Source organism: Pyricularia pennisetigena, chromosome 2 (genome assembly GCF_004337985.1).
Source record: "Pyricularia pennisetigena strain Br36 chromosome 2, whole genome shotgun sequence".
Lineage (NCBI taxonomy): Eukaryota > Fungi > Ascomycota > Sordariomycetes > Magnaporthales > Pyriculariaceae > Pyricularia > Pyricularia pennisetigena.
The window spans coordinates 3,026,646-3,042,278 of record NC_043741.1 but is presented as its reverse complement, the minus strand read 5'-3'; the positions used below and the strand labels follow the sequence as shown (position 1 = coordinate 3,042,278).

The following is a 15,633-nucleotide window of genomic DNA, read 5'->3' as shown; positions in this document are numbered from 1 at the left end:
TTAACGAGTCTCGAAGCAAAAGAGATCCTCTAGGCGTGGTTGGCACATTAAATGATTATCTAGACATCTTCAAGTTTTTACCACTCTCAAGTAGCATCAGCGCCACGTTCGAGGTCGTTTTATGCGGTGAAAACTTCAAAGGCTAGAATTCTGGCAGCGCAGCTAATCATTGTCCCCTGGCCATGGGTGGAATATATATACACAGGAGATATTCACGCGCGCAACTCAATATACAAAATACTGCTGCGTCAAAGGCAGCTCGTCACTGGGCTGGGCCGTACAAACAACCCCGTCCGCCTCCACCGTGTACGTCTCCGCATCGACCCTCATCCGCGGCATGACGGCATTGTGCTTCATGTCCTTCTTGCCCACGGTCCTGCAGCCCTTGACGGGCTCGACGCGCTTCCGGAGTCCGTAGGTCTGCACGACTCCCTGATCCACGCTGGCCTGCGAGACGAACAGGATCGAGGTCTGCGGCACGAGGGGCGCAAACATGGGCCGGGCGACGATGGGCTGGATGGTGGGGATGCTCGCGTTGGGGTCGCCCATCATGGCGCAGGCGATCAGGCCCGACTTGATGACCAGGCTCGGCTTGGTGCCGAACCAAGCGGGATCCCACACCACCAGGTCCGCCAGCTTGCCGACCTCGACGCTCCCTATCAGGTGCGACATTCCCTGGGCCAGGGCCGGGTTGATGGTGTACTTGCTGACGTACCTCTTGGCCCGGCAGTTGTCGTTGCCGTTGGCTTCGTCCTCGGGTAGCCGGCCTCTCTGCACCTTGTTCTTGTGCGCCGTGTTCCAGGTCCGCAGCACGACCTCGCCGACGCGGCCCATGGCCTGACTGTCCGATGACATCATGCTGATGGCACCTAGATCGTGCAGCACGTCCTCGGCCGCGATGGTCTCGGCCCGGATACGCGACTCGGCAAACGCCACATCCTCGGGAATGTCGCGGGAGAGATGGTGGCACACCATCAGCATGTCGAGGTGCTCATCTAGCGTGTTCCGCGTGAACGGGCGGGTCGGATTTGTGCTGCTGGGGAGGACGTTGTCATGCTCGACTACCCGGATGATATCAGGCGCGTGGCCGCCGCCCGCGCCTTCGGTGTGGTACGTATGGATTGTGCGTCCCTTGAAGGCGGCGACGGTTGCTTCAACAAAACCGCTCTCGTTTAGCGTGTCAGTGTGAATCATGCACTGGACGTCGAACTCTTCGCACACCGAGAGACACGCATCAATGGCCGCCGGTGTCGACCCCCAGTCCTCGTGGAGCTTGAGGCCGCATTGTCCAGCAATGACCTGGTCCCGCAACCCAGGCAGGCCGCTATCGTTGCCCTTGCCTGTTATTCCAATGTTGAGAGGGAGCGTATCGGCTGCTTGGAGCATCTGTTTCGTATAGTGTTTGCCCGGTGTACAAGTTGTTGCGTTGGTTCCAGCACTGCGTAGTAATCGAGTCAGCATTGCAGGTCTGACTGTAATTATCAAGTGAGTGGATGAGGAAAACTAACCTCGGCCCCGTTCCACCGCCCAGGAAAGTTGTAACACCAGCAGCCAACGCCTCGTCGGCCTGTTGCGGACATATGAAATGGATGTGAGTATCGATCCCGCCAGCTGTGATGATCTTGCCCTCGCCGGCAACAACATCGGTGCAACTGCCAACAATCATGCCTTCGGAGACGCCATCCATGACATCCGGGTTTCCAGCCTTGCCGATAGCTACGATCATACCATTCTTGACGCCAATGTCGGCCTTATAAATGCCACTCCAGTCCAGGATGAGCGCGTTCGTGACCACCATATCCAGACTTTCTGCATCGGCTCGCCCAGATGCCTGACCCATGCCTTCGCGCAGAGTCTTGCCGCCGCCGAATTTACACTCGTCCCCATAGACCGTCAGGTCGCGCTCCACCTCGATCCAAAGATCCGTCATTCCCAGACGGACTCGATCGCCGGTGGTGGGACCAAACATGGTAACATAGGCGTTCCTTTCGAGTGTGAAGCCCATGACGTCCTCATCGTCCCAGATGGGTGCCGGGACATGCAGGTACCCTTGACTTTGACAGCTTTGGATGAACTCCTCCACGCGTGAGTAGTCCACATCTCCATTCGCAAGCCAGTTCCCACCACGGATGGTCTTGGAGCCTCCAATCTCGACGATGGTGACCGTCTTGGCATCGCCGGGCTCGAAACGGACCGATGTACCGGCGGGAATGTCCAGGCGGAAACCATAAGCCTTGCCGCGGTCAAACTCGAGCTGCGCATTCGCCTCAACAAAGTGATAATGACTGCCCACCTGCACCGGCCTGTCTCCCTTGCTGACAACCCTCAACCTCCGCCTCCGCCGGCCCTTGTTGAGCTCAACGACGCCCTTGACTGCGACCACGGCGCCGGGCTGCCTCTCGGGCTCATAGTCTTCGGGCTCGGGCATGGAGAACAGATCAGCGTCTGGCACGGGCAGGAAGCTCCCGTACAGCGCACGCATCAGGTCCCCGTCGTCGGTGGCGATGGGGTTGTGCACCGTGACGAGGTAGGTCCCCGAGGGAAAGGTGCCCTCCACCTGGATCTCATGCAGCGTGGAGCAGACGCTGGGCATGACATGGCGACGGCCCAGCATAGTCGCTCCGAGCGACATCAGATCCGAGACGGTGTGTGCGCCATCACGGATCAGTTCCTGCAGCACGCAGGTGATGAGCGCCGTGGCCTCACTGTGGTTCAATTTGACGCCGCGCGCCAGGCGATGTTGCGCGAGTTGGCCAAGCTGGCTGATGACGAGCTTGTCAAGCTGTGTTGGAATGTGAGCATGTTGATATAGTCATTGAAAAGCATAGCACGGGGTTGGTTGGTTTGAGTGAAGGAGCTTGCTTAGTGGAGTTGGCGTCTTTGTACAGCATGTGCGGCTCTGTGGTTTTCAGGTAGCGTCCACAGGAGACATACCGTACCACACGTCAACGTGCATCAAACAAAACATGATGGGACGAATCGCTCAGGGTACAACTGGGGGGAAAAAAGTGGGTAGGAGAAGTATAATGGTACTGCTACTTACCTCTCTGGGAACCAAATGCATCTTCGGGTGGGATGCGGCGAATGATAGCGAGGAGAGACCGAAAATGCAGCGGATCTGGGGTACAATAACAACAAAGGAACCACAGCAATACCTAAAGAATAAGAAACTAAGTGCCTTAGAGGTTGGATGGATATGTGATCATAGTTCATCTAACAGCCTCAACGGCTCTTTCCACTCATCCCGTTTCTCCACCTCGGTCCCATTGTGTACGTAAATCGATACGGCGCCCCACGCCATTCGTCGCCGATAAGAGGAGCATACGCTACCAGAGCTAGTTAGTTAGTACGGTACCTATCGGCACCACGCCGATCTGGGGGCTGGGCAGTTTCGGGCCAACACTGGTAATCTGGCAGAGATAAGACTCGCAGAACGGTCCTTTTTATCTGGTGATTCCATATGTCAACCGTCTAAATTGCCTTGATTTCGCATCCTGAAACTTTAAGAAGGATAAGCTGTGACCGGGCAAACCATGGCATGTAACTAAAAAAAAAAATCCCAAGTACTTCCAAGTAAATACTTGATTTACATTATTAGATCATTTGCGCCCTTGGGAATTCCAAATTTAGTTCGTGTTTAGTCGTCCCTATCCTCAGAAAAACAATCCCAGCAACAGAACCGTCCACGGTCTGCCTGCCTTTAGCCCAAGTATACAGTACTCTCTGTTCTTTGTCTCATAATCCATCCCATCACTGCCCCAGAACTCCAAAAAGGAAGAAATGCAAGGTCTTGGCCAGGTAGTCGTTTTTTCCAAGTACCGTCCTTGTCGTCAATTGTTTACTGGATATTATGCCCAGGTTACGAGAAATTCGATTCAATCCAAACAAGCCGCCATTCGAATGCGCTGCCACATGACTCCACTCGTTCGTTTGTTCATGTAGAATCAATCATTTTATCCTTTTTCTGATTTCGCGCCAAAACTTGGGCAATCCTCTCATTCTCCAACGCTCGGATGCGGTTCCTCGCAAGTTCCAGTCTCTCAACGCCGCGATCTATCGTCTCGATGTGAACGCGAAGAGGTATATCCGTCTTCCCGCTCACTCGAGCCACTTCCGGTTCGGCGACTCTGTCTCTCAGGTCATCCAGACCTGCCTGGATCTTCTCTAGCTCTGTGATGAGGTCTGACACCTGCCTGACAGCGCTGCTCCGCTGCGCATCGACCTTCTTCAGAAGAGAGAGCTGTCCGTTGAGGTTGTGAAGGTGTTTGTTGTTGGCTCCGACGAGCGTCCACAGCGTCCAAAGAATGTCGTCCTTGCGCGACTGTACCGACTTCTGTGTGCGCGTGACGAAATCGTAGATGATTCCTAGTCGATCTTCCGCCTTTGACAGAGTCCGAAGGACTGCCTGCGCCTCGATGATCAAGTCCGCAATCTTGTCTGACACGAGCGCCGTATGCTCCACGTACTTGTCCAACAAAACGCGCTCGGAGAATACCGCAGGCTGAAATGGTGAGAAGGCCCAATGCGCAAAGTCTTGAATCCACCCTTGTGATCCGCGATCTGTCGAAAGGCTATCGATGTACCGCGAAGTCCACCGGTTGATGCTTATGACCGAGTCAACTGCAGAGCCGACATGTGTGTTGAATCTTTGTAGATCGTTTGAGGCAACCTTGGCTGTGTCGATGAACCCATCAAACTCCAAGACAAGCTCCTCTTTGCTTTGCAGGTTGCTGTAGCGCACCATTGTACGCAAGTCTCTGATAGAGGCTTCAGAACGCTTCATCTCCATGGGTAAAGAAACTCCGTTTGCGCTCTTTTCTAGAACCTCTTCGAAGCTTTCCTGGATATTCATTAACCCATCAAACTCAACCTTCCCACCTGCTTGATTCTGACCAGGTGGTACAATCATGGGACAAAAGGGCAAGTTCAGCCATGAGACGCCCGGAATGCGACAAAGCGGAGACATGGATGTTGCAATGGACTTGGTCGCCATGTTCTGGGCGATGATAAGGCCACCAAAGAAGAGGTAAACTGCAAGTACGAATGCCAGAGGCTTCTGCGCATATCGAAATGCCAAGCCGATGATGCCAAACCCCCAAGAGAGCACGTTAAGAATAGCTGAAGGCAGTGACTGGGCGAGCTTATCGCCCAGACCTGGCTGAGAATTCTGTGCATGTCTTTGGTCATACTCCCCACGTGTGCCGCGAGGCTCGTCTGCGACTTGCCTCCGTCGTAAGAAGGTTTTTTCAACACTCCGCGCATGCGCCGAGGACCTGGTGCCTCCCCGTCGCGGGCTATCTATCTCGACGGAAGGCATGACGAATTCAGGATCCGGTGAGCGGTGTTTCACAGTCTCTCTGGACGAGTGCCTGATCGAAGATGGAACTGATGGCCGGAATGGTGACCTAAGAATGACTTGTTCGTCTTCGGCCTTGCTAAGAAATGATTGGAGACTGTCGTCCTGAGAGTTGCCGAAACTTTGACCTTGCGATCCTGATGAGAGTTGCGATGGTTGACTGGAGATGTACAAATCTTCGTCTTCTGGGACGATAGAAGTATCGAAGCTGTCGTGTTCGCCTTCCACCATGCGCCAGGAGCTTTCGATAGGGACTTCTTGCCTGCGCCGCTGTCCTGGCATCATGGGTACAATCGCCGGACTCGTTCCAAGTACTTATCCAACTATAAAATTGATGAGATGAAAGAGCAGCACGGGTGGCGCATCAGAGCAACTGTATCAGAGGACTTGAACAAAGGCACAGGCCCCACACGCAGTTGATATTCCAATAGTCGACCCAGTCGAAGGCGCGTTTCGTCGACCTTAAAAAAAAATAGGAATATCGAGTTCCAAAGAAGAAGGAATGCAAGTTTATATGAGATTTTGGCGATTGAGTGCGGGTGGCGAAAAAGCCTCGAGGCGGAAGCGATCGGACTTAAGCCTGAACAGTGTGGAGGATTGGTGGATTTATACAACGATCGAATACGGTGGGGGAAGGCAGCAGCAGGTTGCCAGGAAGTAGGTGGAAAATAGAAGTAAACTGCAGCAATTGAAAAATGAGAATGAAAACGTCCAGGCAAGAAAGCAAGGCTGAGGATTATGAAGTAGAAATCAAGAGTTTCCTACAGGTTCCCAGTAACTTGGTTATGACGGCGAACGATACACAGGGATGCGGAGCGGCATGAATGGCACGCGTCGCGAAACTAAGAATGAATGACAGCTGCAATGATGGTGTCGTCCTTGCTGCAGGGGATGTGGGGTACTGCTGTTGATTTGTACTGAATGGCGATCACGGTACACGTCTGTCCTTTGGGCCTTGGATTCCATTTCACTGTGTTTCACCACCTTGAACGTTAGCAAATGTACCGTACAAACAGTCATCGGATCAAGTGATCAGCTTGTTGTGTGGGCCAGCCTAGTCACAAGGACTGGACCAGGTACTCCCTGCTGCTCGCGGGCATACCAGTCGTCGGGGTTGAGAAATTGATTACAGAACTAACCGCATCTGGAAATCAGCTTGACGCGCGACGCTTCGAGCTCAGTGCCTGGCACTGCATTCGACAAGGCTCAATTTGTTTGAATTTTCAAAAAGTCATTATCGTGCCACAACGAAGCCGCATTCGTCGGACTGCACACAACCAAATGTTGCCATTGAGAGCTTCTCGAATTCCCGTACTTGCACTAGCGAGGCCGGGACACCAAAGGATACTGCTATCATTTCTGTCACAAAAGCTAGGCACTACTAGATCTTGCGCTTCGCATACATCAAAACCCGTACCTGGATCGCCACCCACACCTTCTGCAGTAGCGGACCAAGCAGCACCCGACCACCGAACCCTCGGCGTCAGACAGGAACTCTTTACGACATCAATATACTCCCCCGGCTCCCCGATATTTCTTCCTAATGGCACTCGGATTTTCAACCGCCTCGTCGAGTTCCTACGCAAACAATATGTCCGCTATGGCTTCCAAGAGGTGCTCACCCCGACCATTTACAAGAAAGCCCTTTGGGCAAAGTCGGGCCACCTCGAAAACTACTCAGACGACATGTACACCGTGACCAGCACCTCACCATCTCGAGCCGATTCGACCGGAGACAGCGAGGCAGACGAGTATGGCCTCAAGCCCATGAATTGCCCCGGCCACTGCCTCATATTTGCCAGCCAGCTTCGCAGCTACAGAGACCTACCGATTCGCTATGCAGACTTTAGTCCCCTGCACAGGAACGAAGTCTCTGGCGCGTTGAGTGGGCTTACTCGCGTGCGTCGCTTCCACCAAGATGACGGTCACATCTTCTGTCGGCCTTCACAAATCGAGGAGGAGATCCGACAGACGCTATCGTTTGTCAAGACAACATACGATATACTCAAGCTGGGGCCATATAGGCTGGTGCTTTCTACACGGCCGGAGGACCATTATATCGGCGAACTGGCAGAATGGGATCAGGCCGAGACGGCACTCAAGGCTGCACTTGATTCCCTCGGTGAGCCCTGGACGTTGAATCCCGGTGATGGTGCCTTTTACGGCCCCAAGATAGACATCATTCTGCAAGATTCGGATGGCAAGGAGCACCAGACGGCGACAGTTCAGCTCGACTTTCAGCTTCCCAAGCGGTTCGAACTCGGCTATCAAGCACCGCCTCCCGAGAATGGCGACCCTAATTCGACGGTCCTTCTTGAAAGGCCTGTCATGATTCACCGTGCAGTCCTTGGCTCTGTCGAGAGGTTGATGGCTCTACTTGTCGAGCACTACAATAGCAAATGGCCTTTCTGGCTAAATCCCCGTCAGGTCATGGTTGTGACGGTGAATGACACGGCACATGTCGTGGACAAGGCCTTCGCAGTCAAAAATCAACTGCTCGGGCAGAAAGAGGGCGAAGTTGCGGCGGCATCTCAGTTAGCGATCGACATCGATGACAGCGCCCGCTCGTTGCCGCTCAAAATAAGAGAAGCCAAGTCCAAGGGCTACGGTGCTATCATCACTGTCGGAAATAGCGAGGTCGACTCCGACATATTACCCATCGACATGTCTGCAATGCCAGACATGACTTTGCCAGACGGAACCTCGTCCAAAACGCACAAACGACCCGTCAAGCTAGACATTGCCTCGATTAGCAGGCTCTTACGAGGCTCAGTAGAAGCATACCAATAATAGCAATCTACATTGATTGTGCGGGCTCTGCTAAGCTGCATGAGCCTTTGTAATATCAGCCGCAAGAGATGTATCCATTGGACCCTCTTCAATTTCGTAATTCTTTGTTTTTTGTTGAAAGTAACAATTAAGCGCTAAAAACAAGTCCGCCTTCGCCAACAAATTCGACAGAGCTGCCAACCCTGCCAGCTCTGAACCTAAAGCAACTGTGTCCCGTGGGCCCAGATCCGCTGTCTGCCAAATCGTTTCAATAATACCGCATATGATAACTATGTGCCTTTTTGTGGATTGACATTGTTCTCGGTGTAATCGAGTGTTGCCACATCCAGGCTAAAGTACAGCGTCCCTCTTATCAGCTACAACGCTCTGCGATTTGAAAATTCGGGAGATGAGTTGACACTCACCTCAGTTTGCTTTCGTCAATGTCAACCCCTTTGGACCTCAAAAACTCAACAAGCGCTCGTCTCCTTGCCTTGAGCTCCTTGATATAGGTATGCGACATCACAATCACGTGAGCCTCGGATCGTGACATTGAGCTATCAAGTTCTGGAACGATGGCACATATCCTCTCAAAGTGGCCGCGTATGGTCTCTCTTCTCTTGTGCTCTACATAAACCACATGTCAGTGACGCGCAATTGACGGCGGCGCCGGGGTGTTCATGAGCCATAAAGACGCACCAGAACGAGTGTGATTTTCCCTCTTTTCCTCTTCGGTTAGACGACGCTTTCCGTTCGCGTTGACGACCATGTCCGAGGCGCCCGCCTCCCCCGGACTTTGTGGCCTATCATTGGCGGGCGATGTCGGTGAACTGGGGCTGCCTGACATGCTGTTGGCTGGTGGTGGGTTGTCTCGTGGCGGCCAAGTATATCGGNNTTTTCAATGGTGTTTTCTGCCTGTCCTGCTAGAAGCTCATGTGGGTTTCTACGTATATATAGAATGTTGCACTCTGCGATAACTTTTTTTTGGGTGAAATTTTGCGCTCGCCCGTGGCGCGGCGCTGGCCTGAAAGGTTGCGGTTCGCGCCTTATCCCCAGCGAACATGCATGTGACGGACTTTGGCGGTCCTCAAGGTTTGGATTCGCAGCATTGTCGGCATGGAAGCAGGGCCCGACCTGATAGGGCAGGGAGTGGTTGGGAAAGGTGGAGTCCATCTAGCATTAGGTCTAGTGGAGCCTAACTTTGCCCAGATCAAAGACCGGCACTGAAGGCCGCTGCCCCGCCTACGTCAGTAACCATTGAGGCGCCATTCGTGTTGAGCGGGGCAGCTGAAGCCAGTGAGGTGTTGGAGCCCCTGAACGCAAAAGCAAGGAGGTAAGGTGTATTCGTATTACGAGAGATATAAAGCTCCGCCGTTTTCTTGTTGATCTCCCGTTTGATTTTACAGGACAGTTCGGACGGGAGAAACGAAAAGAATCTGATCTGCTTTGCCAATTTGTACAAACGGCTTTTCTGTACCAAGTTGGCATCCAAAAACGAACCCCCAAATTTAGCAACCAAATCAATAAAATGGATACGGTCAAGAAGGTTCTGGGTCTGAGCGGCGGCAGTTCAGCTACCCCACCATCGGACGAGCAGCTCACCCAGCTTCGAGAGAAATACAGCAAGGCCGGGCAAGAACAGGTCTTTACATTCTACGACTCACTGTCAGCCGGCGAGCAAGCTGCACTCTACCAACAGCTCAGTCAGATCGACCCGGACCACATCAACAAGATCACTGACCGTGCCCTCAACCCGCCCAAGACCGATAATGACGGCAAGCCCCCGACACTCGAGCCACTTCCGGAGTCGGCCACCGCGAGCATATTGGAATCAGACCCCAAGGATGTCGAAGGCTGGTACAACTCGGGTCTCGACATCATCGCGAAGGGCAAGGTCGGCGTCGTCCTGATGGCCGGCGGTCAGGGCACGCGGCTGGGTAGCTCAGCCCCCAAGGGCTGCTTCGACATTGGTCTGCCGTCGTCCAAGTCCCTGTTCCAGATCCAGGCCGAGCGCATTCTCAAGGTGCAGCAGCTCGCTGCCAAGAAGGCCGGCGCCGAAAAACCCGCCGTCGTGCCCTGGTACGTCATGACCTCGGGCCCGACGCGCAAGCCGACCGAGGAGTTCTTCGAGAAGCACAGCTTCTTTGGCCTCGACAAGGCCAACGTCCAGTTCTTCGAGCAGGGCGTGCTCCCCTGCATCTCTAACGACGGCAAGATCCTCCTTGAGTCCAAGGGCAAGCTCGCCGTGGCGCCAGATGGCAACGGCGGCATCTACCAGGCCCTCGTGGTGTCGGGAGTGCTGGACGACATGCGCAAGCGCGGCGTTGAGCACATCCACGCCTACTGCGTCGACAACTGCCTCGTCAAGGTCGCCGACCCCGTCTTCATTGGCTTCTCAGCGGCCAAGGACGTTGACATCGCGACCAAGGTGGTTCGTAAGCGCAATGCCACCGAGTCGGTCGGCCTGATCCTTCTCAAGAACGGCAAGCCCGACGTGGTCGAGTACAGCGAGATCGACAAGGAGACGGCCGAGGCGACGGACCCCAAGCTCGGCGACGGCGTGCTCAAGTTCCGCGCCGCAAACATCGTCAACCACTACTACAGCTTCCGCTTCCTCGAGAGCATCCCGCTGTGGGCCCACAAGTTGCCGCATCACGTCGCTCGCAAGAAGATCCCGCACGTCAACCTCGAGACGGGCGAGACGGTCAAGCCCGAGAAGCCCAACGGCATCAAGCTTGAGCAATTCGTCTTTGACGTCTTCCCCATGCTCGAGCTGAGCAAGTTTGCCTGCATGGAGGTCCGCCGCGAGGACGAGTTCTCGCCCCTCAAGAACGCCCGTGGCACAGGCGAGGACGACCCCGACACCAGCAAGCACGACATCATGGACCAGGGCAAGAGGTGGGTGGCTGCCGCTGGCGCCGTCGTGGTTGGAGAGAAGGCCGACGCTGGTGTCGAGGTGTCGCCTCTGGTCAGCTATGTAAGTTGGATTCCATTTTCTCTTAATTTGCCACGTCTACCTCATGGTTTACATATCTGAATTGTCACGAATACTAACCGACACCCCAAAACAGGGCGGTGAGGGCTTGGAGGCTTTCAATGGCAAGGAGATTGTGGCTCCTGCTGTTCTTGAGAAGGAGTAAATGGTGTTTAGGACCATAACTCATGCCACCGGGCGGGATATCTCAAAAATCATGGTGGGAAATATAGATTATAACGATTCATGACCGAGCAATACAACTGGAGTAGGCAGCAGAGCTTCCTTCACTCTCGCCCAGAGATGTCTGCAGGTATATGAAGTCCATTTGTAGGCATGAATAACAGCAGTATCAGAGGCTACTCGCGCAAGCCGCAAGTTGTCACTTGTACTGCAGAAATGTACAGCACCGCAGCTTGTTGCTTAATTGGATTAAAAACAAAGATGATATCCAATCCTATATGGGGCAAATATCTTCTTATAGGGCGCGAGCAAAAGAGCGAAAAAAATACGCCACCGAGGACTCCCCAGTTGTCACCCCTGGTTAACAGCTACCTCGGTCGTTGGTCGAGACAGGGTCGGTTTCGCAGATGTTTAGATAGACTAAGTGGATCCAGAAGCATATCGAGTTTTGTTTTTTGAGTACTCTCACTTCATCGCCTTATTATCACTTGCCCAAGTTTGGGATCGAAGATGACAATGACACAAAATATGAGTGGAGAATATCAGGCATCCCTCCACCACGCCGCGGCTCAGGGATCGTTAACCGCACCACCCACTGTGTGTGCACGGGCTTCTTCTAGTCTTGCAACCTGGGACGATAATTATCGTGGATTGTATCGTGGGTGTATCATGCGGGCTTGCTTATCTTCATACATAAGGGTATTGTCGCCGCGAAGATGGACTAAGGATGTCGAAGAGACATTCATTTTCTCCTTCTCCGCTGCTGAAGACTGACGTCATAAGTGATCTTGGAAGCTAAATCACACTGTCAACGCTAGTGCCAAACTTGGACCATCTTCTATGCTCTGAAAAAGTTTTCCAAGCAGTCTATCTATCGGTTCCTCTTTACATATTCAACAGCTGCACCTATCAGCTCCAAAAACTCGCTTTCGCCAATTCTGACGTCGGCAAAGTGCCATTTGTCTCGTTTCGCCAGATGCGTGCCTGACATGTAGAGGAAACTGTCCTCTAATTCTTCTTGATTATGCGATGTCTCAGGCCTCTCTCTTTCGTTTTTTGCTTTTCCTTCGCCCCCTCGTCTAAGTATTTCATGTTTTCCGGCACAGAATACTGCAGTCGGGACTGGGAATTTTACCGCATCTGCTTTTTGCTTTGCCTTCATTTCGGCTTCGATTCTTCCCCTAGCCAAATCCTCCTCTGACAACGTCTCGGCTTTTGCGGTAAAATACTTGTGGCCCAGCATGTACGCGAGATTTCGGAACCCCTTGTAGCTCATCTCGTCGGGCTGGATCTCGACCACAGCTTTCTCTCCGCCCTCCCGTCCACCCCGGAGGAACATAGTATGCGTAAGTCCGGCGCCGTGCACGCCGACCAATATATTAGTCTCGCTGCGCACGAGCCGAATCTGGTCAACGAACGATAACGAAGCGAGGTCAATGGACCGTATTTCAACGTCCGGGTAGGCACGACGCGCCGCCTCATGCAGCTTCTCCTGACCCAAAAGCTTACGGGAACCGCGGAGGTCGATAAAAGTAAGTTTGATTTTTTTTGTTGGGGTCGGGCGACCGCGGTATAGTCGGGGGCTCAAACGGTTCCAGGCCAAGGTTGTGCAGTATACGGCGCACGAAGACCTTGAGCAATGGTGCATCTTCACAGTCGCGCTTCTCCCAGTCGTTTTGCCACAACGGGTTGGCGGCGCCCGCCAGCGGTATAACAACGTTGTGCAACTGGTTTGCTGAAAGGGCTGATGAGGTATCAACCGCCAAATCGCTTTTCTTCAGGGCCTCGATCGCATCCGAAATTCGGAAGGGCTTGCGTCCTGTAACTAATGCCCAAAGGTCGAAAAATGGACCCTCCTCGTTGTCGTCCAGAAGGATTACATGTGTCCTTTCGGCGTCGTTTGGCACGGTGTAAAACGCCCCGCCGGCCTCGGGGTCTGGACTTAGCCGCAGGACATCTATTGTGTTTGCCAAAGACCAAATTTCCATAAGCATATGGCATGGATGGGCAGAGCCTTCACGCTTGATCAAAATATTAATGGGGGGTAATGACCGTTGGCCTTTGGCACGGTTGGCATCATCCCCTGGACTTTCCACTGGGTTGTTTTGAAAATGGACATATCGGCCGAATATTTCTTTCGGCCCTGTTTCGTACCAATCAGCTGGTATTTTGTGAAATGGAATCAACCCGCGCTCTATTTCTTCCGACGTCGGCGGCCGTACAGTACAATCGAATATGAATTTTCGGGTTTCCACGTCAAACTTAGCACCCTGGCCAATACAAAGCGAATCCGGCTCCCCGTTGCTGCGCGTGTGGCCGTGGAAACAAGTCATGCGAAAGGATGTTGGGCGCTCGCCTGGAGCGGCCTTGCAGTACTCGATGGCATTGTCTCGTAGGTCTTGGAGATAGGCGGGCCCGAATCGTTGAGCGCAGAATTCGGGCTCCTTATGGGCAACTGTCGAGGTGCCTGTGTTTCTGCTGTTTGTGAGGTCGAGAATCTTGAGTTCGGGTAAAGTTGGCGGTGGATTGAAAGGGTGCTTCTTGCCCCAGGGGAAGTTATGGAGCGAACCCGACAACCACGCAGGTGGTGTGGCAGCATAACGGAAAGACGAATTGGTTGACGATACGACGGCCAATACAATCAAAGCCAGTATGGCCGGAACATGAAATCGCCTAAACGTGGCGGTATGGCTAAAAATCGCAGGGCCATTACGGGGATTTGGATGGGCTTGTTTATGGCCGTGGTGTCTCAACTCAGGGTAGACACGCTTGACCTTGGGTAGGCGGTGATTATAAATAACAATGCAAAGGGAGAGGGACGAGCCAACAACATCATCAAACACGACATTGCTCTCGTTTGAGAAACCGCCATTGAGTGACGACCCTGGACGGTTCACCCAACCTTAAGAAATTGAGGCCCATTAACACATGTCGTGAAAAATGGTGTCATCTAGGCGATCAAGTGTCGATGGACTCTACCCTCCTTGGCGGCCAAAATGGGCGGCTGCTACGTTCTTACTCGTCGATCACGGAGCCTTACCTCTACGCGCCCTGGTCAGTTCCCGACAGTACGGTAACGAAATCTCACCACCCCGGATCTGTCATTTAAAGGGCGGATAGATGGGAACAGCCCGCTTTTGATTCGCGCAGTCTCGCCGCCCATGTCTCTCATCAACCGGCCTGCCAATCAAAAAGGTTTTCTCTGCCTTGCTTGCTCTGGCCGTATTACCACTGCAAGGTGCAGCATAGATAACCACGAAGTATAGGGACTCTGCAGATTTTAGGCGCGGGCTTGAGCATCGGGCCAATGAAGCCGCCGGCGTCTTTTGAGTAAGGTGTCGAGTATACTGCAGTACAGTACTCGTTATGTTAAGCCTCCTTTCCATTCCCAACTGTTTCTTCCCATCCCCATGCGTTATTCTCCATCCAACAGTGTGGTTCAATGCCTGGTAGTCCGGTATTCATTCCACGCATACATACTCTGAACCTTTCGGGCGCCACGGGCTACGCCATTTATGATATGAACCGTGCCTTTGGGCTCAGCTGGTTCGAGGCCGTGTTGAAACAGGTGGCATCTCTGCCATCAGCAAGTTGCGGAACGGTCGATACGTCTGGCGAGGCCTGGCGAATGAGCGCAATCATGGTCTTGACCGTGTAAGTTTATCGCGGATCCGCTTTTCCTGTTCGGTGGTATATATAAAATTGGATGGTGTCGCTTAAAGGCGGTTAAAGTTTGGTGTAGTTTTGCGAAAAAGAATTCTACTTTTCGAGGAGAAAAACATCCAGGCTGGGTGATAACGTAGTCTAATGGGTTGCCAGAGGGGGAAAAAAACTGGGATAGCGGCGGCCACTTGTCAAAGCGAAAAGCAGCGAGGCGCATGTACTCCTTCCCATAACACTGAAGCTGTAATTCCTTTTTTTTTTTTTTTTTTTGTTTTGGCACAGATGTTGTCAGCACTAGATATGTAATGAAAAGTATTTTTTCCAACAAAAAAATTAATTTTTTCTTCTAATTTTTCTATTTTTCATTCGAAGGTACTTTTACACACGGATCTGCGAGTTTGAAAGGTTGATAGTAGTATCAAGCAGTGTCCCTACTTTCCTGGGCTACGGGTCAGCCAATCACTGATGGACAGTTCCCAGCGATTGGTTCATCCAGCATTGCAATCTAATGATTAAATTCAGAAGAGCGTTTATTGATCGGATAATTATGCATTCTCAGAGCGAGAAAAAAGAGCCGTGAATCATGACAGGACTTCATTCCCCTCCAAGTTTTCGGATATTGCTTTACCCGAAAAGCTGTCCATGTCGCTTGCATCGAGAACCGAACTCCCTCAGTCGCGCATTAGGT

General features: G+C 52.7%; 5 protein-coding genes across 5 annotated transcripts; 2 read left to right on the top strand and 3 right to left on the bottom strand.

Annotated features, from left to right (window-relative positions):
• Positions 1–225: 225 nt before the first annotated feature.
• PpBr36_00834 (uncharacterized protein) lies at positions 226–5,638 on the bottom strand (the record flags this gene model as incomplete). Its single annotated transcript, XM_029888024.1, has 3 exons — positions 226–1,438; positions 1,509–2,782; positions 3,983–5,638. 3 exons carry the CDS (start codon positions 5,636–5,638, stop codon positions 226–228), a joined length of 4,143 nt encoding a protein of 1,380 aa, XP_029752610.1.
• Positions 5,639–6,637: 999 nt separating this feature from the next.
• PpBr36_00833 (uncharacterized protein) lies at positions 6,638–8,146 on the top strand (the record flags this gene model as incomplete). Its single annotated transcript, XM_029888023.1, has 1 exon — positions 6,638–8,146. One exon carries the CDS (start codon positions 6,638–6,640, stop codon positions 8,144–8,146), a length of 1,509 nt encoding a protein of 502 aa, XP_029752603.1.
• A 400-nt stretch (positions 8,147–8,546) lies between these two features.
• Positions 8,547–8,972, bottom strand: PpBr36_00832 (uncharacterized protein; the record flags this gene model as incomplete). Its single annotated transcript, XM_029888022.1, has 2 exons — positions 8,547–8,752; positions 8,825–8,972. The coding sequence occupies 2 exons, from the start codon at positions 8,970–8,972 to the stop codon at positions 8,547–8,549; spliced, it is 354 nt and encodes a 117-aa protein (XP_029752604.1).
• A 681-nt stretch (positions 8,973–9,653) lies between these two features.
• PpBr36_00831 (uncharacterized protein) lies at positions 9,654–11,265 on the top strand (the record flags this gene model as incomplete). The annotated part of the gene is made up of 2 exons (XM_029888021.1): positions 9,654–11,102; positions 11,197–11,265. 2 exons carry the CDS (start codon positions 9,654–9,656, stop codon positions 11,263–11,265), a joined length of 1,518 nt encoding a protein of 505 aa, XP_029752605.1.
• An 888-nt stretch (positions 11,266–12,153) lies between these two features.
• PpBr36_00830 (uncharacterized protein) lies at positions 12,154–14,445 on the bottom strand (the record flags this gene model as incomplete). The annotated part of the gene is made up of 3 exons (XM_029888020.1): positions 12,154–12,786; positions 12,908–14,056; positions 14,371–14,445. 3 exons carry the CDS (start codon positions 14,443–14,445, stop codon positions 12,154–12,156), a joined length of 1,857 nt encoding a protein of 618 aa, XP_029752606.1.
• Positions 14,446–15,633: the final 1,188 nt, after the last annotated feature.